General features: G+C 26.8%; 3 protein-coding genes across 4 annotated transcripts; all 3 read left to right on the forward strand.

Annotated features, from left to right (window-relative positions):
- The first annotated feature begins 9,665 nt into the window (after positions 1-9,665).
- LOC110634232 (LEAF RUST 10 DISEASE-RESISTANCE LOCUS RECEPTOR-LIKE PROTEIN KINASE-like 2.1) lies at positions 9,666-13,382 on the forward strand. Of its 2 annotated transcripts, XM_058153905.1 has the most exons (2): positions 9,666-9,792; positions 12,538-13,382. In XM_058153905.1, exon 2 carries the CDS (start codon positions 12,653-12,655, stop codon positions 13,241-13,243), a length of 591 nt encoding a protein of 196 aa, XP_058009888.1. In that variant the 5' UTR covers positions 9,666-9,792; positions 12,538-12,652; the 3' UTR covers positions 13,244-13,382. The 2 variants fall into 2 exon arrangements, with proteins under 2 accessions (XP_058009888.1, XP_058009887.1); XM_058153904.1 differs by lacking the exon at positions 9,666-9,792 and having other exon boundaries at positions 11,896-13,382.
- Positions 13,383-14,248: 866 nt separating this feature from the next.
- Positions 14,249-18,229, forward strand: LOC131182947 (uncharacterized). The gene is made up of 4 exons (XM_058152476.1): positions 14,249-15,011; positions 15,479-15,552; positions 16,583-16,639; positions 16,901-18,229. The coding sequence occupies exons 1-4, from the start codon at positions 14,249-14,251 to the stop codon at positions 17,732-17,734; spliced, it is 1,728 nt and encodes a 575-aa protein (XP_058008459.1). The 3' UTR covers positions 17,735-18,229.
- Positions 18,230-18,870: 641 nt separating this feature from the next.
- On the forward strand, positions 18,871-22,098 carry LOC131183283 (PR5-like receptor kinase). Its single transcript, XM_058153903.1, has 2 exons — positions 18,871-18,918; positions 20,501-22,098. The coding sequence occupies exons 1-2, from the start codon at positions 18,897-18,899 to the stop codon at positions 21,619-21,621; spliced, it is 1,143 nt and encodes a 380-aa protein (XP_058009886.1). The 5' UTR covers positions 18,871-18,896; the 3' UTR covers positions 21,622-22,098.
- The last annotated feature ends 2,777 nt before the right edge of the window (positions 22,099-24,875 follow it).

A 24,875-nucleotide genomic window follows, 5' to 3' on the forward strand; every position in this document is an offset into this window, starting at 1 on the left:
TTTGATGATCCATCCTATTTACTCTAGCGTTTCTTATCTAAGAAATTTAAGAGTAACACATTGATTCCATGTGGACATGTGATATAGAATGGCATGCCAATTATTAACTCATACGTACATAATTATAATTATTGATTTTTAACAAAAGACATTTTTTAAGCCCTTGATAAATAGGCTAATAGTCACTAAATCCTTATCAAATCAAGTGAGCTACTCAATCTCTTGAACTTTTTAAAATAACCACTTAAACCCTTAAACTTTTGAAAATGGCTCAAAAAGTCCAAAACCTCAACATTTTTTAATCTCCATTTCTGGATTAAAAAAAAAATGAATGTTTAAACCCTTAAGAAATAACAAAATAGTCATTTATGCCCATTGAACAAATATATTTAATTTTAAAACTTTAACAATTAAGTTTATATATATATATATATATATATATATATATATAAAAGGAGTCGAACTTGTGAAGGAATAGAATATTCTTAAATTTTTATATTATTCGCAGGTTTATTAATTTTTATTATTTAAATTAATTTTCAATTTTATATTTTAATTTAGAATTCTACTTAATTAAGTTTTATTGTAATCCAAAATAAAATTTTATAAAAAAAAGTTAAAAATTGTAAGTTTCATGTTTAAAAAAATCAATTTTTATAAAAAAATAATTAATTAAAATCAGAAATTTATTTTTGGAAACAAAATCGTAAGTTTCATGTTTTTAGAACAACTTGATCATTTTTATAAAAATAATTAACTAAAAGAAACCCTAAAATTGATGAATTTATAAAATGATCAAATTTATTAATAATTAATATGTAGTATGTATGACACTCCACAACTCTACGTAATTTAAAAGGCTTAATGGTAAAAACATTTTTTTTAACATTTTTAATTATGGCAAGTCATTTTATTTTTGGCAATTTTGATTATTACTTTATTCTGGCACGCATTCAAAATTGATTCGCATCAGTTACAGCATAATTTTGACAGTTATTTATTTCAATTTTGACCATAAACTAAACAAGAAAAAACATTTAAAATCATACTAAAATTTTGAAAAATAAAAAGAATTGACAACAATAATAAAAAGTTCAAATTTTAAATTTTTTTACTAATGGGACTGATTTTAATTTTTCTAAAAAAAAATTCTAAATATTAAAAAACTGGAAAGTGAAATATATTAATAAGGGCGTGTGGAGCAAAAATCTCACATCACTTGAGCAACTGATGCCAGTCTGACTTATATATTAACTGAGCACTTCTAACTCACAAGTTAGCTTTTAGGTTAGGCTCAAAGGTTTAAGTGATACTAGAGCTCAGATTCTTTGCAGAGGGAGGGTGAAGGGCTTGTGAAACAAAAATCTCATATCACTTAAATACCTAACATCAATCTAACTTATATACTAACTGAATACTTCTGACTCACAAGTCAACTTTTAGATTAGATCCAAAGAGTTAAGGTTTACCTATGTTTAAATAAAATGAATATATTATTAATAAATAAAAATATATCTTATTGATTCGCACCTCAAAAATATTCTACCATAATTAGATTAGTTAAACAAACTCTCATCGAAGCCCTAGCTGTTTGTTCGTCTTAGGAAAAACTAGAGCCACATTTATTTTGTTTTATATATATATATATATATATATATATATATATATATATATATATATATATATAAACAACATGAAAATGAAAATGAATGAGTTAGAGATACTAGAAATAAAGATATTTTTTTATGGGTACATTGTTTTTATATCTTCTTAATCATCTCGCAAGTACCAAGAAATCAAGATAAATATTGTAGCCTAACAACGTATTAAGGGATTTATTAATAATATATATATATATATATATAAAGAGTGATAACTAATAAAATGACCAACAAATGGATAGTCTACTTTAAAACAAATGATTATTAAAAAAAAAATCAACAATGATAATAAAAATGAATATATAATTTAACGAGATTGGTACGAATGGTAAAAGATTTTGTTTTTACCTTATAATGGATCTCTAATTTAATGGGTTAGAAAATAGCCGTGATTCACTTAAAAAAAATTATATGTTGAATAGCATATGATATACTATTTACTTATAATAATATTAACAATTGTTGGACATAAGCTCTTGATCAGGGCGAAAATATGTTTTAGGTTTAATTTTTCAACTTTTATTTTTTTATATATATACACAAGAAAAATAAATAATAAACTATAATTATATTCGCAAAAAATCTAAAATTATGAAATTGTATTTTAATTATAAAATTTTCGTAATAAATCTTACATTATCTCTTACTCATTCACAGATTTATAATTTCTTATTTGAATGATACACTCTCAATTTATTTAGATAAAATTCTCATAAAATCGTATTCTTATAATGGTTTATAATTTTATAAATAATTTTCTTTTATGTTAATCTAGATTTATAAATAATCCTCTTTTATGTTAATCTAAATAATAAAATTTCAATAAAAAAACTTTAAATTACTAAAAAATCATAATATAATAAGTAAATCAAATTTATTTTCCCTAGAAAAAGAGTTTAGAAGAATCTAACATTATAAGCAACTCACATATTGATAGGTCATTTTAATTTTTAAATTGCATTTTTATTTATTCAATTTTTTTAAGATCTAATATACACACAAATTTTTTAATTATTTTATTTTGCATTTGACTTAATAATTAGTATAGGTAAAAAATTTAGATTAACCGTCACATAAATTTTCATAAAAATATCTTCATAAAATATATAATGATTGATTTTAATTTTAATAAAAACCTTAAATTAACAATTGTTTAAATTTATAAAATTAAATAATTAATATTAAAATTAAATTAAATAATTAATATTAAAATTTAATTTAAATAATTAAATTTAATATTTAATATTGTACATATAATAATTACATGTTATAAATTTGATGCATGTGTTTCAAAAGACTAATTTATTGGAAAAAGTATTAAAAAAAATCCTTTACTTCAATTAAACACAGAAAGGAATTCAAATTTTCCTTTTTTTTTTTTTCTCATCAACAAAAACACCAAAAATATATAGAATTTAGATTAACCATATATGATCATTATTTTATATGTAAGTTAAATGGCAAAAGTCATAAAAATATATTGAGAATTTAAATTTAATTTTCTAATATAGATATGAGATTCAAACTATACTATAATTGAGAAATAAAGAAAATTTAAAACTATTTCTTATAATTTTTTATTAGCTTTATTAAGAAAATTTTATTTTTATGGCTTTTATTATTTATAATTTTTATATTTTTATGACTTGATAAAATTACTATGATGTTGTTAATATTAATATATATATATATATATATATATATATATATATATATATATATATATATATATATATATACTTGAGTTAAAAATTAAAAAAATATATATTCTTTTTTTTTGGTTATATACTATTTGAGTTAGATAAATAAAATCATTTTAACAAAAATACAAAATTGAGTTATCTAGTTTAGTGTTTTTTATTTTTCATATATAAGTAAAAATAATTACAAATGATAAATTTTTGGATACATGTGCAACGCATATATTTTAAAAACTATTATGTATTAAAGTAAGAATAAGAAAGCAAATAATATAATTAATAGAAAATTAGAATTTTAATCCTATTTAAAAAAATCAACGCATAACAAAAATTCAATTTTATAATTTTGTAATCCAAATCCTAAAACCAAAAGCACATATATAACCTTTATATTTATAAATATATAAAATTATAAAATTTATTACTATTTTTCTTCTTTCTCTTTCTTTTTTGTTATATTTAATTTAATTTATCTTATTTTTCTCTCTTCATTCATATTTTCTATTTATATTGTATTCTTAGATTATATTTTAATAATGATATTTATTCTAATCCCATTTTACTTCGTATTCAATTATTGTTTTAGAAAAAGAGCTTTAATCAATACAAATTTGAATTAAACCATTAATTCTAATTTTATTTTAATTTATATAATCCTATTTTGATTTGGATTAAACTATTAATTGTAATTCTATTCTATTTTTGTATTCAAATAATGTCTAGCTCTTTTATTAATTTTTGTTACGAATTGTAAAAAAGTGTAAAATATAAAAATAAAAAAAATTAAAAAAAAAAACAAAACAATCAGACTACAATAACAATATTTACATGATTCCATCTCAAAATAGAACTACTTCCATGAGCATACAATATTCCGCAATTTTTAAATAATTCATACAATTACAAGCTTAAAATTATCTACCATTTAACCCAATTACATAAAAGAGAACCCTCACATCCCTCACATCAAACTACTTATAGTAAATACATTAATTAGTCTTTTTTATTTTTCTCTAAATATAACCTAATATCTTATTACTTTAACTACATTATACATCACGAAGTGTCTTTAAATATATAGGCAATAGCCTTCTTATCAATGCACAAGAATTCCTTCTTCTTAAATTATATGCAATTTTGCACCTTGGGCCGATGGCTTTCCTTCCATGGGCGAAAGCCAAAAACATCTTTACAATACTCATATCCATAGTTTAGTCCCTTCAGTCTTAATCTAATTAAGAATTCAACTCAATTTAAGAATAACATTATAATGGATATTCTATATAATATAGAAAATAATCATCCATCCTAATAAGGAATATTTAACAAACTCTAATTAGGAAAATATTTCTCCAATTCCTACAAGGAATATGGGTCATTAAGATAACAATCTCCACCTTAACTCAAAGTTCATCAACCATTACATTTCTTGAAATCTTGGGTGTCTTCTATCATCAATTCTTCGTGCTTAAGCTTGAACCCCATTAATTTTTTGTTAGTATATTTGTTAATAGTTATAATTAGTAATTTTTTAAATATTTTTATATTAATTTTTAGTACTAATTTTTCATTAAAAATTTTTTGAAAAATTTATTTATGTGAATTTTTATTTGTTATTTTGAATTTTAATTTTTTTTTATAATTTTTTTAAATTAACAACAATCTTTTTAGTTATTAAATTAGTTACAAATAACAACTAATTTACAAAATAATTGTAAAATTATAAAAGTAAAAACATTAAATTTTTTGTAATTGATTATGTATTGGTAGCAATATCGATAGCGATAAATTTTTACTAAAAGTTTTATTTTTTAAAAATTTAATTAATTTAGTAATCAATTTAGTTATCCGTTGCTATTTGTAATTAAATTTATTGCAACCGTCTGAATCGGTTTCTGAATTGATTAGAAATAGATTTTTATGGATTAACAACTGATTCGGTTGGTTGCTAATCCGAATTTTTTTTTAGTGACATGCTTCCATTATAATCCAATAAAAACAATTTTTTTCCTAAACAAGATATATAAATTTGTATAAAATTTCAATTTCAATTATATATTTAAAATGTAAATTATATATCATATAAATTTAAATGATTTCACCAACTATATGATTTAAATCAATATTATCAAGCTAGGAACGCATACTAACCATAAGTAATAAAATTATATAATTCTTATTCTAATAAAATTAATTTTCAATCTAAACGTACACCATGATTATTAATAAAAAAAAATCTTGAATAACTTATAAAGGACCAACAAAAAAGAATTATAATTACAAATGATATGATACTTAAAAATGTGGAAAAATTTTTGCCTAAACCCAGTTTATCATGGATTCAAGACACAGTCATATGATATTCATATATTTAATAGGTGAGTCATACCATATAGTTTGTGCTTTGAGTTCATGATAGATTGATTATAGACAATAATAATAAAAACATATATAAATTGAGAAATTTGCTATCGCAAAAAATTCAACCGAAAAAGAATGGTTTTATAATTTTGGATTTATTTAATGGGTATATTAGTAATAGTTTTTAATCTAAATAGAAATTTAATTATTAATAAAAAAAAATATATAGAGAATAATAAAGACAAAATTTTATCAAATTTAATCCACGTAAAATTATAAATAGTTTTATCATTTATGGGAAAATATTAACATTATAATATACATTTGAAATATAAATATTTTTATTAATATCATAAATTCTATTGTTATTTAAAAACCAAAAGACGTATTGAAATGCATGTGTTTCTTTGTTTTCTATACATTTAAAATATAATAAAAAATTATAAAATATTAAAAAATGTATGATTAAATTTATATGTTTATATAAGATCTGTAATTATAAAATTATATTTTTATTTGTAAAATTTTCAATACTTAATCTTATGTAATTTGCAATTGTGTATGGTTGAATTTATAATTAAAAAAATATTAACATTATCATAATTAAATTAAATCTATTCCAATCAAAACCTTTTTTCGTGTACTCATAAAACTTTATACTATATAATTTAAAAAATTAAATTTAAATAATTACCCTTATATATAGTTATTCTAAGTTGGTAAGGAAGTAATAGAGTATTTTCAAAATTATTATTTAAAATATGTCATATTAATATAAAAAAATATTTTTAAAAGTATTACTCTGAGATTTTTTTTTATAGGAGAGATGAGAAACACACACCAAATTCAGTGACGGAAATGAACCACTACTATACTTACTCAAAATACGGACTATAAATAATATATATATATATATATATATATATATATATAAATTACGCTTTTCATCAACTTGTGTTTGGAAGATCATATGTTTGTATCTCTACATTTCTTTTTAAATATTTTAATCTTCCATATTATCCTTTCTTTTTCTTTGAAACCATCGCTTCAATTTCAACAGATTGAATCCATTGTTTGCTTATATTTTATGCCTTTTGCCAAGTTGCCATGGGCACCAAGTCTTCGGGTAAATTAAAAATTAGAATAAGATATTGTTTGTGTAAATTAAATATTATTTAAAATATTATTATTATTTTATCAAAGAGGAAAGACTAAGATAGTCTTCATTTTTGTTAAAGTCATGGTCTCCGTTTACCGTCAATTAAGATGTTGAGAAAATAGTTCATATTTATTTGTTTCATAAAAATATTTTTTTTAGAAAATATTTTCTATATTTTTTGATATTTGAGATAAAGAAAATTATTTAATGAAAAATATTTTCTTAGTCAAAGGAAAAATAAGTAATTTTTTAGAAAAATGACTTTTATTTTTTAAAAGAGAAAGTATTTTTTATTTTTTAAATTTTAATAATCTTATTAAAATGTAAAAATATTTATGTGAAATAAATACATATAATTAATTTAATATTACAACCAAATAATGAAAATATTTTCATAAAAAATATTTTTATATATAAATTATTTTTCGTGAAACAAACGGAGCCTAAAAGCTAATTCAATGGCACAATACACTTCTCTCACGTCTAGGTATAAACATCTGGAGCGTAAAATTTATAAGTAAAAATATTTATGAATGGCCAATATTAAAGTAGAGTAAGCTTTGATACTATATTGTTAATATATGTATTTTAACTCCATTAAACTAAAAAAAAATACATTATTTTTAAATATGAAAAAGTATACAAAAGATGTTTTCTTTATCAAAAGCTTCGTCAAACTTTCAAGAATTCAAAAATCTCCTTTTACCGTTGTGTGTAAACACCTATGCAAATTTCTTTCATCCTTCACACTTAATAGAAAATAAAAAATTTTTCATAAGGCTTCCATTCAGATTAAATAAAGGCATATATTCTATCAAAGTCACCCATTTTGGTATGACTCTAATAATATTGACGTAACTTAACGATAAAAAAAATTACTTTTAGATAAATTATAATTTAATTGTTAAAATTTGATGAAATTTATAACTTAATTTTTATATTTTTAAAATAAGTATTTAGACATTGAGATTTGACAAAACCTGCAATTTCGTTCGTATCATTAGAATTTCAGTTAAATTATCATTAATTTTAATAAAAATAATTAAAATATCATTAACTTTATTTCAATATAAATATAATTTAGTCGCTAAAATTTTATTTTATTAATAATTTAGCTACTGAGATTTGGTTGAACCTACAAATTAGTCATTGATATTTTAATTTAGTTAAACCTACAAATTAGTCCTTGACAAATTAGTTTTAAAATCAAACAATTTAGTTCTTGACATTTTAATAAAACTATAAGTTAGTTCCCACCATTAGAATTATGGTTAATTCCTCAGTAAATTTAGTAAAAATACTAAAATTCTTTTAACTCTATTTTTAATTTGAAAATAATTTATTCCTTGGAGTTTTATTTTAACAACAATTTGCATTTATATTCATATTTTTTTTATATTTAATAATATAATATAATATATGAAGATATTATAAATTGATATATATATATTATTAAAATAATAATGACATAAATAGAATTTTACAAAATTAGAAGGGCTTAATTATAAATAGTTATAATATTTAAGGATTAATTTATAAAATATATGGATGTTTTTGTAATTAAACCTTAAAGTAATTAAATTATATTTTAATAATTTAAATTTAAAATTTTTTAATTTGATATGATCTTCATTTTAAAATTATAAAGACTAAATTTGTTGATAAAATAAAATCTTAAAAATTAAAACCTCAATAACAAAATTATTTTCATATTAGAAACAAAGATAAGGGAATTTTGACTTTTTTTTAAATTAATGATAATTTAATAAAATTCTAGCAGTAAGAATTAAATTATAAATTTGGTCAAACCTTAAGGACCGAATCATAATTTATTCTTACCCTTACGGTACTATAAAATTAAAATTTATTAATGAGAAAATATGAAAGCAACTTTAATAAAGTAACAATTATTTCAAAGAGAACAGTCAAAGAACAAAATTTCTTTGTACATGTCCTCATCTTTTTCCAATTGTACACCAATTTCAATTTTACCCTTTTTTGAGCTGCCCTTCAACCTTTATCACACCTAAATTACACTTAAAATTATTTAGAAATGAAGGAGATTTATGTAATTTCACATAACTATTGTTTTCACAAAGGTACTCAGCTAGTTGTCTTCTCAAGGGTCCCATGGCATCTTTGTCAATAATTGATCCTTCGTAGGTCCTCCATAGCATGTCCTCCTCTTCCTTGCTTCTTTCATTTTCTTCTTCATCATCCAGTCTCATTGTGACAACAATACTTCAATTTTGCCTAGATGTACCACCTATGATTGTGGCAATGGAATCCCAATTAAATACCCATTTTGGCATATTGGTGATGATAACTCTGATTTATGTTGTGGGTATCCAGAGTTTGGTCTTTCATGCTCTAATGGCGAGCCTGTGTTTAAATTGCCAAACGACACTTATTATGTGAAAGACATAAACTACGCATATTATACCATTACTTTAGTGGATATTGATGCCACCGGCCAAACATGCCCCAGGGCACGTCAAAACCTGACTTTACAAAACCTACCACTAGATTACACTAATTTAGATTTGAACCTCACCTTTTACTTTAATTGCAGTTCTAGCCCATTTTCTTTTCCACTCTGCCATTGGGTGCTTGAGATATGGTAAGCTGCAGTCCTACGTTATTATGATGCAGAACCAAATAGATGACGTGGATTGGGTTGGAAAGTGTGAAGAGAAAGTGGTGGTGACGGTGATGAAGACGGAGATCATAGGAAATGATTTGATTAGTGGGTTTCCTGGGGCCATGAATAAGGGGCTCATGCTAGATTGGGGGACAGCTAAGTATTGTGGTGTTTGTGAAGATTTCGGTGGATTCTGTGGGTACAATAAGACTACGGCGAAGTTTCTGTGCTTTTGCGGCGATGGTACTGCACATAGGGACCGGTGCAAAGGTACTCTCATTTTTTATATTTATTTTTTATTTTATTTTATTTAGAAAATACCTAATCAATTGGATGATCATCAGTTTTGGATTGCAAGATTCTCTTTAATATAGGGTAAATATTTTATTTAATTTTATAAATATTTTTATAAAAATTATTAAATTTTAAATTTTTTATATAACTCATTAAATTTCAATTTAATTTAATAAAAGTCATTGTAATTAAAAATTAATTTCTAAGTTAATATAATATATGTAATATTTTATAAATAAAATTATCTTATTTTTATTAATTTCTTAAAAAAAAATTAAAATTCATAAAATATATTCAGCTATTCTCTTAATAGTCAAACCCCTTCTCTTTTTCATTTTTTTCTCTATAAACAACCGCTAATTAGGTTATTTTATTTATAAAATAATTGATAAATCAGTAAGTTAATATAAATATCTTTAATTTTTAGTTATAATAACTTTTATGAAATTAAATTGAAGTTTAATAAGTTTTATGAAAATAATTAAAATTAAATTATTTTTATAAAAATACTCATAATTTGAGTGATCACGTGTAATAATTACCCTTTTAATTTATGTTTCGATTTTAATTTTAGTTTTAATTTAATTTTGATTTAATTTAGATTTTTATTAAATTTAATGATTTAAATTTTTTAAAAATAAATTTAATTTTAATATAAAATCAAATGGAATTAAATCTAACAATTTTAATTAAATTTGAATTGATTTTTAATTTACCATAAATATATTAGGAAAATCATTATCAAGCTGCAATATTTTTTTAATTAAATAATTTTTTTTTTCGAGAAAATCTAGTGACTGAAACAAAATAAATATTGTTTAATAAAAATATGAGTTTAATTGTTTATTATTATGATGTTAATTTGGATATTCCACAATTGAATTTGACTTTTGACTTTAATTATATATATATATATATATATAATTAGAATTTACATTTTATTATTTCACAATATATAATTTTAACAATTACCATTGAATTTTTGCTTGATTGGTAGCGGAACTGTGGTTTTCTTTTCAATTGTTGATGGGATAGCAATAGATAGGCCTCGGAGAAAATCACACACTTAATATTTTTAAAATTTGAATTTATTTTAAATTTAATTGAAATTTATTTTCAACTCCTTAAATTCATTTTAAATTTGATTATTATTATTATCTAAAAAATACGTGAATTTACTTAATTTTATATATTTTAATTAATAATTTATATAAAAATTATTTTTTTACTAATAATTTATATTTTAAAATTAATAATTCAATAAAATATTTAACTCCTGTATTTTTTAATAAAATGTATATAAATTTATAAATATTATTATAAAAAATATATATTTTACATTTAATTAAATATTTACATAAATGAGTTCGGCAACAGATATTTAACACGTAAATCTTAACCCGAACCGAATTCATTAGAATATTAATTTTTAAATCTAAACTCATTTTAAATCTGATTATATATTATCTAAATTCATTTTATTAGGATTCAATCAGATCAAGTGCTCTAAAAAATTTAATTCATTGCCATCTCTAATTATTGATTTTTTTAATTCATAATAAAAGAGGCTTCAAAAGTATGAAAATTATTAGCTACAACTGAAACATTTCTACTTTATTTATATAAATATAAAATTCATCTTATATAATTTATGAAAAGATTCATTTATAAATATAAGAAATATTACAATCATATATTTCAGTTGCATTTAATAATTTTGTATGTGAATATAACAGATATAATATTCTTAGTCGAATATGTGATTAATCTATTTATATATATTTTTTTTGTTTTAGAAAAAAAAAATACGCGCTACAATTTTTTTAAGTTTTTTTTAGTATTTTAATTTGACTAAATCGTTAACTTTTAAAAATAAATAGACAAAAGTGTTAATTATGACATAACTTGAGAGCTAAAATGTAATTTATCTTTTTTAAAAAATAATTTAAATTTTTAATTTTAATATAAATATTCTAGTAAAAATAAAATGGTCAAATTATAGTTCCTTCCCTCCAACTATTAACATTATTTTGATGCAAATTTTGTCTAAAATTTCAATCCAACTTATAAACATTTTTTCATATTCTCCTATGCATTACTTGGCCACTCCAGCACTTATTTGTTGTTATAATTGCCATGACATGACCATTGCATCTCATTAGACTAATGTAAAAAAGAGTTTTAAATTCAAACCCTAAATTCTACCATAAAAAAAAAAAATTCAATTCAGTTCTTATATAATTATATTACTTTTTTAAATTAAAAAAAATAAATTTTTTCGCATATAGATTTCTAGTAAAATTTTAGTTTCAAACAAGTTCTATATGTTATTAAGATTTGAATGCTTCCTCTACTTGCATATCAATGCATGTGAGTTTGAGTTTCTTCAACATTCAATATCTTAAGTTAGGCAAAACACTCTAAGCAATATTTATATAAAGTTGAAACCTTCATTTCCCTCATATCCTATTCATCACCATTGCTGGGTCAACACCTTCTGTGTAGCGCAATTTAATGAACATTGAACTCAATATCTATAATTCTCTATTTTGCCAATGCAAATCTTTTGACATCTCTCCCTCTCCAAGTTCTCAAGATGAAAACTTCTTCCATCCAATCTTTCCTTCTCTCTTTTCTGATCATCGCCTTCCTCTTCTCAATATTATCCTTGCCAAGATATGTCTATGGTAATGAACTATACTCCAACTGTGCTCCTTTCAGCTGTGGAAACATCACTGATATTAGCTACCCCTTTTGGGGAAACAACCAGCCTGAGTACTGTGGGAGGCCAGGCTTCAAGATTGATTGCAAGGAAGAAGTAGCAACTTTGGATATCATGTCCCTCAAGTATCAGGTCATTGCAATCAATCCTGACACTCAAATCCTGAGGATTGCGAGACTAGATCTACTGACTAGCATTTGTCCTCGTCAGTACTTCAATACCACCTTGAATCTTACTCTCTTCAATTATACTTCTAATGATGTGGTGGATGCCACCTTGTTCTACAATTGTGAACTATCACCAGAATCTTTGGTTTTTAACGAATTTAGCTGCCCCATAAATAACGTTCCTCGGGATGCCTACTTGATGGTGCCCACAGTTTCCAGAAATGAATATTTGTTGGGTTGCAACATTAGTATTGCAATTCCAATCCTGGCGAGGGCTGTTCAGGGATTGTTGCTAGCAGAGTTGACTGTTATCCAAGTTCTAAATCAAGGCTTTGAGGTTAGGTGGATTCTGGATCAAGTGCAATGTGGAGATTGTTTAAGGTCAGGTGGAAGATGTGGATATAATTGGACTGTGAATCAATTCAGTTGCTTCTGCCCTGACCAAGCTTATTCCAGGACGTGTCCAAGCCCCATGCCATCAGGAAGCTTGTTGAATCCTGGAGAAACTACTTCAGGTAAGTGTGCATTTGACTCTTGAATCTAGCTATCAAGTTGGCTTCTAGGTACTAATTATAGGAAGTGAACATTAATAAGAGGAATCCAATTGCATCCGAAGTCTAATGATTTCCCTCGAATTTCAACTAATCTAAGGTTTTGGCTTCACATCTTGCCTTAAATTTTTCTATATGCCTTTTTTCCTGGTAGCAAGTTTTTCTATGGTAGCTGAAAATTAATGTTAATTTGTTCCACACGACCATAATTCTAGGCCAGCGCGTTGAATCCATTATCTTGGTTTGAAGTTTTCTCTATATGAACCTTAATCTCCATGGTCAGATTTTATCATGCAACGTAATTAGCACTATAGCAGTGGAAAAAGAAATGTATTTAGGGTCAGCTGATGAAACTTCCAACGTTGATGACCAAGTCCAACGTCTTGTGGGAGTTGTGGAATTGAACTATTCAATTGGACTATTAAAAAACTAGACAATATATGGCTGAGGATTCTCACATGCAATTTTGGCTTTTCAAATTCAGACGTGTTTTAATGGAGACAGAAATGTTGTTATGTAGAATAAAAGTACAAGGAAAACGCTGGGAAAAAATCCTGGCAAGTTTATGCATAACTATATACATTTGGGCCTCTGTCCTTTTTGAGTGATGGTCTCCAATGGACAATAGCAATGCTCTTTCCTGGCAACATCAAATGGTCAAATTTTTGGAAAGACAAGTCTATGGAATTGCTTTGCGTCTATGACCCACCATTATCTTCTACCAAACAAATCATCAAAGTCTTGGTCAAATTAAATGCCATTTCTATCTCCTAAGCATAATTCATAATTCCCAAAGGGACTCATTTCTTGCCACTTGATTTACATTATATGTATTATAATAGGACGGGAGGAAGAAGCGTAGCAGCCTTCTTGTCCTATCTCTTTCATTTCTTTGAAAAAAGATACTTTAGATTTATTTTACAACATATTACCATCAAAACCCCCTTCTCTTACCATTTCTTCTCTCCTTCATCTTATCTGAGGAAAAAAAGATGGGTGCCCGTGTCTTCCTGCTGCCCCATGTACACTTCATCATCACCTTCTTCTTTCTCTTAGTCTTTGTTCCAACATCTTATTGTGAAGAAGATGAGTTTTATAGAGAGTGCTTCACACCATTCCAGTGTGGAAACCTGCCAAATCTTTCTTATCCTTTCTGGGGCGATGAGCGACCTGAAATCTGCGGTTATCAAGGATTCAGGCTCCGGTGCCAAGAAGGTCCGTCCCCTATTATAACTATAAATGATCAAGAATTTTATGTGAAGTTCGTGAATCAATCCGAAAGAGTGATGATCATTTCTCGAAAGGATTTATCCCAAAATGTTTGTCCTCCTGGTGTTGCTGAGATTCTTAATACAACTCTGAACGAGACTCCATTCAGTTATGTGCCGGAGTTTGAAAACGTAAGCCTATTCTACAATTGCTCAAACAAGGCTACGATGGTACCGACTCCATACAAAATTTCGTGTTCTGTAAATGACGAACAACGGGATGCATTTTATGCAACTGATTGGCTTTTGAACAAGTGGAACCAAGACCCCTCAGATTGTAACATCCGGGTAGAAGTTCCAGTTCCAAAGGTGGATGTTGAACAACTTATTAGTGGTGGAATGGAAGCTTTAAGTAAGGCTTTGAGAGAAGGTTTTAACGTAACGTACATGTTTGAGACAATTCCAATGTGCTATGAATGTGTGCATTCGGGTGGGATATGCGGCACCGACTCTTCTACTTTCCGCTTCACTTGTCTAAAAGCAAAAGGTACGCATAACATTACTCATCTAAATAAAAAAAGTGTTTTCCACCATATGATTTATCGTTCTACCTGAAGGGTTAGTGAATACTATTAGCATAGCCATAATCATCCACAAAAATTAGATAAAATGTGGATTCATATGGTACGTTGAGGACATATCCTGATTAGACTACATATATAGCATTAGCGCATGAATTGCCATCATTAGGGGTTGAAGATAAAGAGTTCATAACTTCAAAATCTGGCCAGTTATGCCTTTCCTTTCCATTTTTCCATAAAATCTGAATCCATTACCTGTGATCAACTCTGTTCATTAGCATAACAGTCTCAACTTTCTTCACTTCTGTTCTTTGGCTCAGTAACCTTGATGTGCCATTGAGCATACCAAGGGAAACTTCCCATTTATAGCCCCATAATTTTCTTAATTAATTCAATTGCCATGGTCCAAGCCCTTGATTGTTTCATATTTCAGAAAATTTTGTGAGAAAAAGAGTTGAGCGTCTTGTTTGTTTTCCACGTTTACTTTCAATTTTGAACCTGTCAACGGTATATGATAAAATAAGGAACTTGGAATCTGCCTATGTTGACTCCTCTGCAACTGAACCTTTTGCCACAAAATCGAGCCCTCACCTTCTTTCCAGGGCCGGGCCTCGTACCTCGGTCATAAAGTTTTCTATTTGGGCCGGTGTTGGAAGTTCCCTAATTCGTGGGAACAAAGAAAAAAATAAAAGAGGCCGTAAATATGGAGGTCCAACAAAGTGACAACAAGTTTGCATCTGAAGGGTATACCTGTCCTTTGATTGCAAAAATGTTTGCCAAATGGAAGACGAAAGGTTCTTTTTCCACATTTTCGGTTCAGCTAACCAATTCCCCACTCAGAAACACTAGCAGCCTCCTTCAACTTCAAGTTCTTTGTATGCTAATCTGCTCTGTGTTACATCCTTTGGATATATGTATAGTAGGTATAAATGGTCATCTCCATTTTCTCTGCTTACTTATAACCTGTCTATTACTACATCGTTATGATGCAGCAAACAGATTATCTATGGGCTGTGCTTTTAAATCCATAAGAGATGGATTAATTAAGTTTATATCTGGTTTAGTAATTTTATAGGTTTGAACTTCAAATTCACTAAAATATAATTACTTTAATCTGGTTAATAAATTTTTAATTAGGTTATTTAAAGTTATTAAGATTATTTCTCTTTTCTTAGCGTTTGGATTTTAGATAAAATAAGAAAACAACTAAATTAAAATTTAATTGGAATAGGAAAATGAATTAATAGAATAGGAAATAATAAATAAATCTTAATCAGAATAAAAAATTATCTAAACTAAAGATTTCAGTTCAAAATAGGAAATCTAGCACGGCGTCATTGACCCAGCTGGTTATCCTACGCAAAAAGTTAATATGATAAAGAACTTCGAAGGAGGTGATCAAATACACAGTTTTAGGGATGCTTTGCAGATCGCAATACCGAAAGTTTGAACGAACTTACTAAAAAAAAATAGTTTTGCGTCACAGTCTGACTGTCACATTATTTCTGTTGAAATTTCTTCCCCTTTTGCAATCCAGAGCCCTTACGATGTTGAGCACTGTAGTTCGTTAATTTCGCTTATCTTCTTCGTGGAAGTAGGTAGCCTCCGTCCAACCCTGACACCGAGTTTTCAACACTTACCTCCCTTATTCTAGCAATTCCACGCCATTATTTTGGTCCACAAGGTCTGGTCGTCCCCACATAAGATGTGCTTGAAATCGGCCATGCTTCTGAAGTTGTCTTTGCTTTTGCTTCAACCAATAGTTTTGTCTCTTTTCTCCTCTTTGTCAAACTCTAATCATAAAACAAAACAAAATAATTGCTGGCAATTAGCCTCTTAAAACCAAACTTGATAGACTTACTTACCTCCAAATGCTTCTCTCCTTTTCTCTTCGTTCTTCTACTCCAGATGGGTCCTCTACTTCTTCATATCTCACAAACCTCTTCTCATTTGTTTCATTGTCTTCTTCTTCTTCTTCACTACTTTGGCCGAGGAATCCCTGTCAGCAGATCAAAAGTTCCAGGCTTGTGCACCAACATCCTGTGGCAAAGGCCCCAATATAAGTTACCCTTTTCTCTTATCTAACGTTCAAGAATCCTTCTGTGGCTACCTACATTTCAACATCACTTGTAACCAAGAATACCCAGTTCTCAGAATCTCCAGTGATGATTATATCATTAAAGATATCTTTTATGACAATCAGTCCTTCCTCGTAGCTAGTTCTTTGGTCTATGAGGAGGATACATGTCCAATTCCTTTGCATAATGTGACCCTTGATCTAGCTCCCTTCAATATTAGTCCTGGCTATATTGATTTTTCCTTCTTATACAATTGTACCTCAGAGCCTGCAAACTACCCTATATATCCCATAAGTTGTGCCACCAATTCTACTGTTTCTTCTTTTGCGGGGTTTCACATTGAAGAACTGGAGTTAAACTACAGCTATTCTTTGAACTCATGCAACTACTTCGTCAATGCTCCTTTGCACACTCGTAGTGATGTTTATAGTTTGTACAATAAGGATTATACTGAGATTTTGAAGCTGGGGTTCCTCTTGAATTGGACCACGCATAATTGCAGCAGTTGTGAGAGAAGTGGTGGCCGCTGTGGATTTGAGAATCACGAATTTGTTTGTTTTTGTCATGATCAGACTCATCTCAATTCCTGTGATGATGGTAACTCTTCATGAAATTCAATTTATGTTCATCAGCTTATAATTCTTCCTGTTTGTTTTTTCCACTTGACCTCTTCAAAGAGTAGAGCTTGTCACTCTCTAGTAGTTGTTGCACCAACCCTATATTTAAAATTGTAGCTTTCAGGAAAATTTCATTTCATTTGAATGGTTAAAACATCATCAAATTTAGGCATTTTTTTTAATACAATGGTTAAATCAGAATGTGCACATTCTGATTAGACTGCACATATAGCATTAGCGTATGAATTGCCATCATTAGGAATCCAGTTAGGCCTTGCCTTGCCCTTCCTTTTTCGGTAAAATCTGAATCCATTGCCTGTGATCAGCTCTGTTCATTAGCACAAGAGTCAACTTTCTTCGGTTCTGCTCATTTTATCATTCAGAAAATTTTTAAGAAAAAATACGAGTTGAATATCTTGTTTGCTTTCTACGTGTACTTTGAATTTTGAACCTGTCAACGGTCAATGAGAGAAAGAGCTTGGAATCTGCCTTTGTTGACTTCTCTGCAACTGAACCTCTCCCTTTGTTGAATTTTATAAATATTTTCATAAAAATAACTTGATTTTAATTTTTTTTGTAAAATTTATTAAATTTTAATTTAATTTTATAAATGTCAATATAATATAAATTAAAAATTTTAAACTTAACTTATTGATCTATTAATTATTTTAAAAATAAAATTATTTTATTCTATTATTTATTTAAAAAAATTAAGATGCATAAAAAATATCTAATAATTCCCTTGATTTTCACTGTTAAACTCGTTCTCTTTTCTACTTTCTTATCCATTAATAATTATTAATTAAATAATTTTGTTTATAAAATAATTAATAAATTAATAATTTAATCTAAAAATTTTAAATTTTTATTCATAATAATTTTAAAATTAAATAAATTTTATAAAAAAAATAAAATTTAATAATTTTTATAAAAATACTCATTTATATTTGTCCCAATGTTAGTTGCATGTGATAAGTATACAGTCATTTGATTGCAAAATCCATCATTTCATGAAGAAAATTCCAAATGCTTGGAATCTTCAAGGAGTGCATATATATATATATATATATATATATATATATATATATATATATCTCTTAAAATTCTATGATTTATCGGTGTATGCTGTTTTGTTGTAGGCAACGGTGGTTCGACTATGATTCGGAAGACTGTTATTGGTATGATGCTTCCCATTATTATTATTTTTTAATCCAATTTAGAATGATTTTTATGCTTATTCAATTCAATTTAATCGGATTAAAAAATTTTAATTCAAAAAACAAATTTTAAAATGATAAAATTTATTTAAATTATATTACTTAAAATAATTAAAAATAAAATAAATGTGTCTATATTCCAATTTTAAATTATTATTATTTATAAACAAATACGATTTAAGAGTACTTTATTTTTTCATATAAAAATTTTCACTAAACAAATTAAATTCTTAAAAAATATATATATTTATATGAATTTATTTTTTTTAAATAATTTATTTATTTATCTAACTAAAAGAATTGATTTTAAAAATTTTAAATTTTTTATTCATCAAAATAGAATTCTGTTGAGTTAAATTCATTTTTATTTTAATTTCCAAACATGTCCGAAAGTTTTTCGATTTTCTGTTTCTTTTAATTATTATTTTTTTCATAAAAATTGCTAATTTATTTTTATTTTAAATAAAACTAATTTAAAAAGAAAGTAGGAAGTGTAACTCAATTTTTATACAAAAAATGAGAGGATGACATGCTTAATGACAATAAAATTAATCTTGTTTAAACCATTAAATAATAATGGTAAAAATTTTCCCATAATTTTTTTTTAAATCAACAAATCAAAATATTATGACAAATTTTCTTTGGAATAATACTCGACTTCATTGTTGTTATTTGCTATATATATTTATAATTTTTACTTTAATTTTAATTTTTTTATTTAAATTAACTTAAAAATTTAAATTTAAGCTCAATTTAACTCAAAAATAAAAAATTTAAAACTCATACACTACAGCTTAAGTTAGTTTTTTATACATATTTTTTAATAGTTTTTATTGTTAATAAATTACTTAATTATTTTTTAATGTTATCTAATTAATTATAATTTATTACTTTTCACATTATTTTATATTTTTACCTTTTTAACTTTTACTAATTATATGAAAATACAAAATAAATTTTTTTTAATTTTTAACTATTATAATGATTTTAATTTTATATTTTAATTAATTATATGGACCAAAAATATTATTTCTTGTATTTTTTTATTTTAATTAATTATAATTATTTTCAATTAATTATATGAAAATATATAAAGAATATTTTTATTTAATTAGTAATGTGAAAATATAAAAATAATATACTTTCTATTTTTAATTAAATCAGTTATAAAGTATAAAATAATATTTTAATATTAAAAAAAATAAATATTTAAACAGTTGGTGTGTGAATTTCAATTAAAGAAGGTAGGATTGATTTGAATTTAAATTGAAAAAGCTAAAATAAGGCTAAATTGGACATCCGTAATAAATTGTACAGGAATGAAATTGAGTATTATTTCAAATTTCATTCCTCAATTATGTTTGAATCAAGAAATTCTTTTTTTAAAATTCTAAGTTGGAAATTAAATTATCATTATTTAAGAATCAATAAATTTCAAAAAGTTAAGAAAATAGCTAATAATTTAATAATGGTAAGGTTTTCTATGATCACTTCTTCTACCTAGCTACATGATACATCTCTCATTAATTGCAATTGGCTGCAGGCATAACCGTTGGAGTAGTTGGAATTTTAACCGCCTGTGCATTCAATTTTTGTTTCAAAAAGATTCCTTCAGTTTCATCAATAATTTCCTTACAGAAGATCGTAAAGAATAATCAAGATCTCGAGGCCTTTCTTAAAAACCATGGGCCTTTAGCTGTAAATAGGTATAGCTTTTCAGAAGTGAAGAAAATGACCAATTTGTTCAAAGATAAACTTGGCCAAGGAGGTTATGGCAGTGTGTACAAAGGAAAGCTTTTTGATGGTCGTCTTGTAGCAGTGAAAGTCTTAAATGCATCTAAAGGAGAAGGACAAGAATTCATCAATGAGGTTGCCAGCATTAGTAGAACTTCTCATATTAATATTGTCACTCTCTTGGGTTTTTGTTTTGAGGGTCAGAAAAGAGCTCTAATATATGAGTTTATGCCAAATGGATCTCTTGACAAGTTCATATGCTACAAAAGTCCTTTGAAGAGTAGTGATCATCATTTGGGGTGGGAAACTATGCACCAAATTGCTATCGGAATAGCTCAAGGACTTGAGTACTTACACCGTGGATGCAACACAAGGATTGTGCACTTTGACATAAAGCCTCACAACATTCTCCTTGATGAAAATTTTTGTCCCAAAATTTCTGATTTTGGGCTTGCAAAATTATGCACCAGAAAGGATAGTATTATATCCATGCTAGAGGCTAGAGGAACTATTGGGTATATAGCTCCGGAAGTGTTCAACAGAAACTTTGGTGGAGTTTCATCCAAATCTGATGTTTATAGCTATGGTATGATGGTTTTAGACATGGTTGGAGGCAGAGAGGAAGATGTTGGAACAGATCATACGAGTGAGAAATATTTTCCACATTGGATTTATAGACAACTTGAGCAAGGCAATAAATCCAAATTGTGTGGTGAGATTTCCATTGAAGAGAATGAAATTATTAGGAAATTGACAATAATTGGTCTGTGGTGCATCCAAACAATTCCATCAGAGAGACCATCCGTGAGTAAGGTGATAGAAATGCTAAAAGGTAGCATAGAAGCCTTAAACATCCCACCAAAGCATTTTTTATCTTCCCCTCCAAGATCTCCATCATCCACTTTTGCCATATCAATGACAAAGTGTTGAAAAACTTTTTTTTTTTCTTTTTGGTGCATTAATTAGACATGTTTAGGAGGAAGTGACCCAACAAATTGAGTTAAACTTTCTCAATTTGAAAATTTGTATGGTATTTATCTTTTATTTGTATGGTCCTTCAAAGAGAAAGGGAATAACCTGAGTCAAATTGCATCATCAGAAACTCTATTTATCTTCAACATATCACTGATCTCAAGAAAGTGTGCTAGATGCACATGTGGACTTTCACTTGGACTTCCCCCAATTTGTAATTGTTGTACCATCTGACACAGTGCAGGCTTCAATTCAAAATTATTAGTTTCTACTCTTGGTCTTGTGATACTTGGCTTGAAATCCCCAATGTTAGGATAGGTGTGATCCTTCACAGAACAGTTGTTATTATTGTTGGCCATTTCTTCTTATAGTTGCCCTTACTCTTGTGCTATTTCTTATTGTTGTTGAGCTTTAAATTTAGTTTTTCTCCTCTTAGCTTCTGCTCTTGAAGCTCTTGCTGTCTTTTCTATTTCTAGATCAAGGAATAAATTAATTTCTTCACTTTTTGTCCTTCTCATAAAATAAAAGTACCTGAAAAACAAACTAACCAAAATTTCAAAGTAAAATGGTAAAAGAAATTAAAAATAAAATAAAATGCGCAAATTAACCAAACAATCATTCAATATCAAATAAAAATCAAATCCCCGGTAACGACACCAAAAACTTGATGCGTGTATCCACAAGTATTCGGGTCGTACCAAGTAATAGAGTGATAAGTCAAATATCGTTCCCATGAGGATTTGTTGTTTGAGTACCAAACTATGAATGAAGTGATTATTTGGGCTAATGATTGAAGAATAAATGGTAAATGTAAATGAGCAAAGTAAATTGATGAATCTAATTGAAATGGGTAAAGAGCAAGCAAATAAATTCAAAATCTAAATACAATTGAATTAAATTAATAATGGATAATTTAAATCAAAGTCTAATTATGATAAAAATGATTTCAAAGTTGGGGGTTTATGCATAAATTAATTGAGATTTGTCTTGGGTATTCCAAATTTAAGGGAAAATAGAGTTTGAAGGTGATTGATTTTAAATTCCTTTGATATCTTTTTCAAGTAAACCAAAGTGTATTCTAAAATAACCAAACCTACTTTTGTATGATATTTTATTACTTTAAAACCCATTAAGTTTTGTAACCAATCATTGATTCCTCTTAAAACCCTAGTTTATTTCTAAATCTAGGTAGTTTTAAGTTCCAATCCTTGATTATCTATCAATGACCTTCACCTTTTGGTCCTTCAATCAAATATTAACACAATACCCAATGGGTACCAACATCAGGCAAGTAAATCAAGCACACAAGGAAGGAATCAAAACTCATATTTATATAAAATATGGAAATAACCAGTCCAAATCCACAAATTAATCTAAAACATATTTCCCAACTCTGAAATCCATAGAGTTTACTCACTCATGTTGGTATTTACAAGAAAATTGATGGAAAAGTAAAGAAAAATATGATAAGAGAACTAAAACTAGAAAAACCCAGGTAGAAGAACCCAAAACTCTTATTTCTGGAGCTTCCAGAGATGGTTGCTGCAGCTCCTCTTCCTCAGAAATGATGGCGTCCTCCTCCCTCTCTATATTTGTAAATTTTCTTTCCTTTTATTTCTTATTGTTTTCTCTTGTGGCAAAAATTAGAAAATGATCCTTTTATATGGTCCCAAAAGTTGCCCTAAAAATAGATGAGAGCCAAGGAGTGGATAGAAAATGAGATGCAGAAATATCCAAGTCAGCAGAGTTGTTCACATTTTGGACAGTCTGCTTAGGGTACTGATTACCCTAAGCAACTCCTTCAACAATTTTCGGCCTGTGGTTGCACTGTCTGCTTAAGGTTAAGCAAACCCTCAGCAAATCTCGGCAGGTTTAGAATAAAATAAGTTTTTCTGCTCATGCTTAACTTTCAACTTGACTTGTGTTGCACCTTAAGCACTACTGCTTACCCTAAGCAGGATCTCAAGCTATTCTCAGTAGGTTTTGGGATGAAAGCTTGAATGTGTAGGATTTAAGCTGTGCTTGACTTGCGGCTTAAGGTTAAGCAATATGACATATCCTGAGCAGCATCATAAGCAAAGTCTCAAGTAAATTTCGGCTAACTTGAACTTTCAAGGCTTGATTTCTTCAATTTTCTTCCATGCTTAGGGAACTCTAAATTTCTTCAAACAACTTCCTAATGCACTCATTGACCCTTAATTTGCCACAAAAACCTATAAAAAATAGCAAAATTATAAAAATCAAATATGAAGTAACTAAAATTAATAAATAAGCTAAAATAAAGCTAAAAATATAAAATATACTAAAATATAAAGGCAAAATGAATACAAAACTACCCTAAAATGCGTATATGAAATAAATGCAACAGGCATGCCAAATCGCTACTTCTTTGTGAAATTGATTCTACTCAATTTACATATTTTAAAAACACGTATGGCATTTCCTCACGTGTGAACTGGATACGAGTGTGCCAGGGATGCGTATGATCCCAATGTGAAATAAATGTGCGCCAGTCTGACTTCTAAACATAATGATTAACAGGAAAGAAAGGACCCAATCTTCCCTTAGTTTACCTAACTCCACTAGGATGCGCTTCGTTAGGATATCTACTCGTTTAGCTTTTATGAGAATGGATAAGAACTTAATTGCTTAAGAAAACTTGATAGGAGGCTTGTGCATTGAAAAGTAAAAGTGTGCTTGAAAAGTAAATTGATCATTGTGAAAAATGTAAATGTTGCGTTAGAAAAGTAAATTGAGCACTTGATTGAAAATTAAATATGTTCATTGGAAAATTAAATTGAACGCTTTGCAGAAAAAATATATTTGTGCATTAAAAACGTAAATTGATTGCTTTACAGAAAAGTAAATTGATCGCTTGGAAAAATAAATCTGTACATGAAAAGTAAATAATCGCTTGACAGGAAATTAAATAATTGCTTAAAAAGTGAATTGAACATTGAAAATTAAATGGACTAATTGCTTGAAAGGAAATATGGACAAGAAAGCTATAATTTGTATTGAAAATTGAAAGACTGCTTACAAGAATTGAAATATGTGCAAGAAAAATGTAAATTGATCACTTGAATTAAAACACAAAAGATCGATTGTTTGGCTGAAAAAATAAAAAACTACTTAAAATGTAAAGATTGTTGAACTAGAGAAAATTTGAGTTAAGACATTGTGTCTAGCAGGTATTGATTAATTGGTTGTGT

Source organism: Hevea brasiliensis, chromosome 9 (assembly GCF_030052815.1).
Source record: "Hevea brasiliensis isolate MT/VB/25A 57/8 chromosome 9, ASM3005281v1, whole genome shotgun sequence".
NCBI lineage: Eukaryota > Viridiplantae > Streptophyta > Magnoliopsida > Malpighiales > Euphorbiaceae > Hevea > Hevea brasiliensis.

Coding starts and splice junctions, on each gene's coding strand:
- LOC131183283 (XM_058153903.1), top strand. CDS start 18,897: ATGATTCGGAAGACTGTTATTG. Junction 18,919..20,500: donor GATTCGGAAGACTGTTATTG/GTATGATGCTTC, acceptor AATTGGCTGCAG/GCATAACCGTTGGAGTAGTT.
- LOC131182947 (XM_058152476.1), top strand. CDS start 14,249: ATGGGTGCCCGTGTCTTCCTGCTGCCCCATGTACACTTCATCATCACC. Junction 15,553..16,582: donor CAATTTTGAACCTGTCAACG/GTATATGATAAA, acceptor TTTGCAATCCAG/AGCCCTTACGATGTTGAGCA. Junction 16,640..16,900: donor CGCTTATCTTCTTCGTGGAA/GTAGGTAGCCTC, acceptor CAAACTTGATAG/ACTTACTTACCTCCAAATGC.
- LOC110634232 (XM_058153904.1), top strand. CDS start 12,413: ATGAAAACTTCTTCCATCCAATCTTTCCTTCTCTCTTTTCTGATCATC.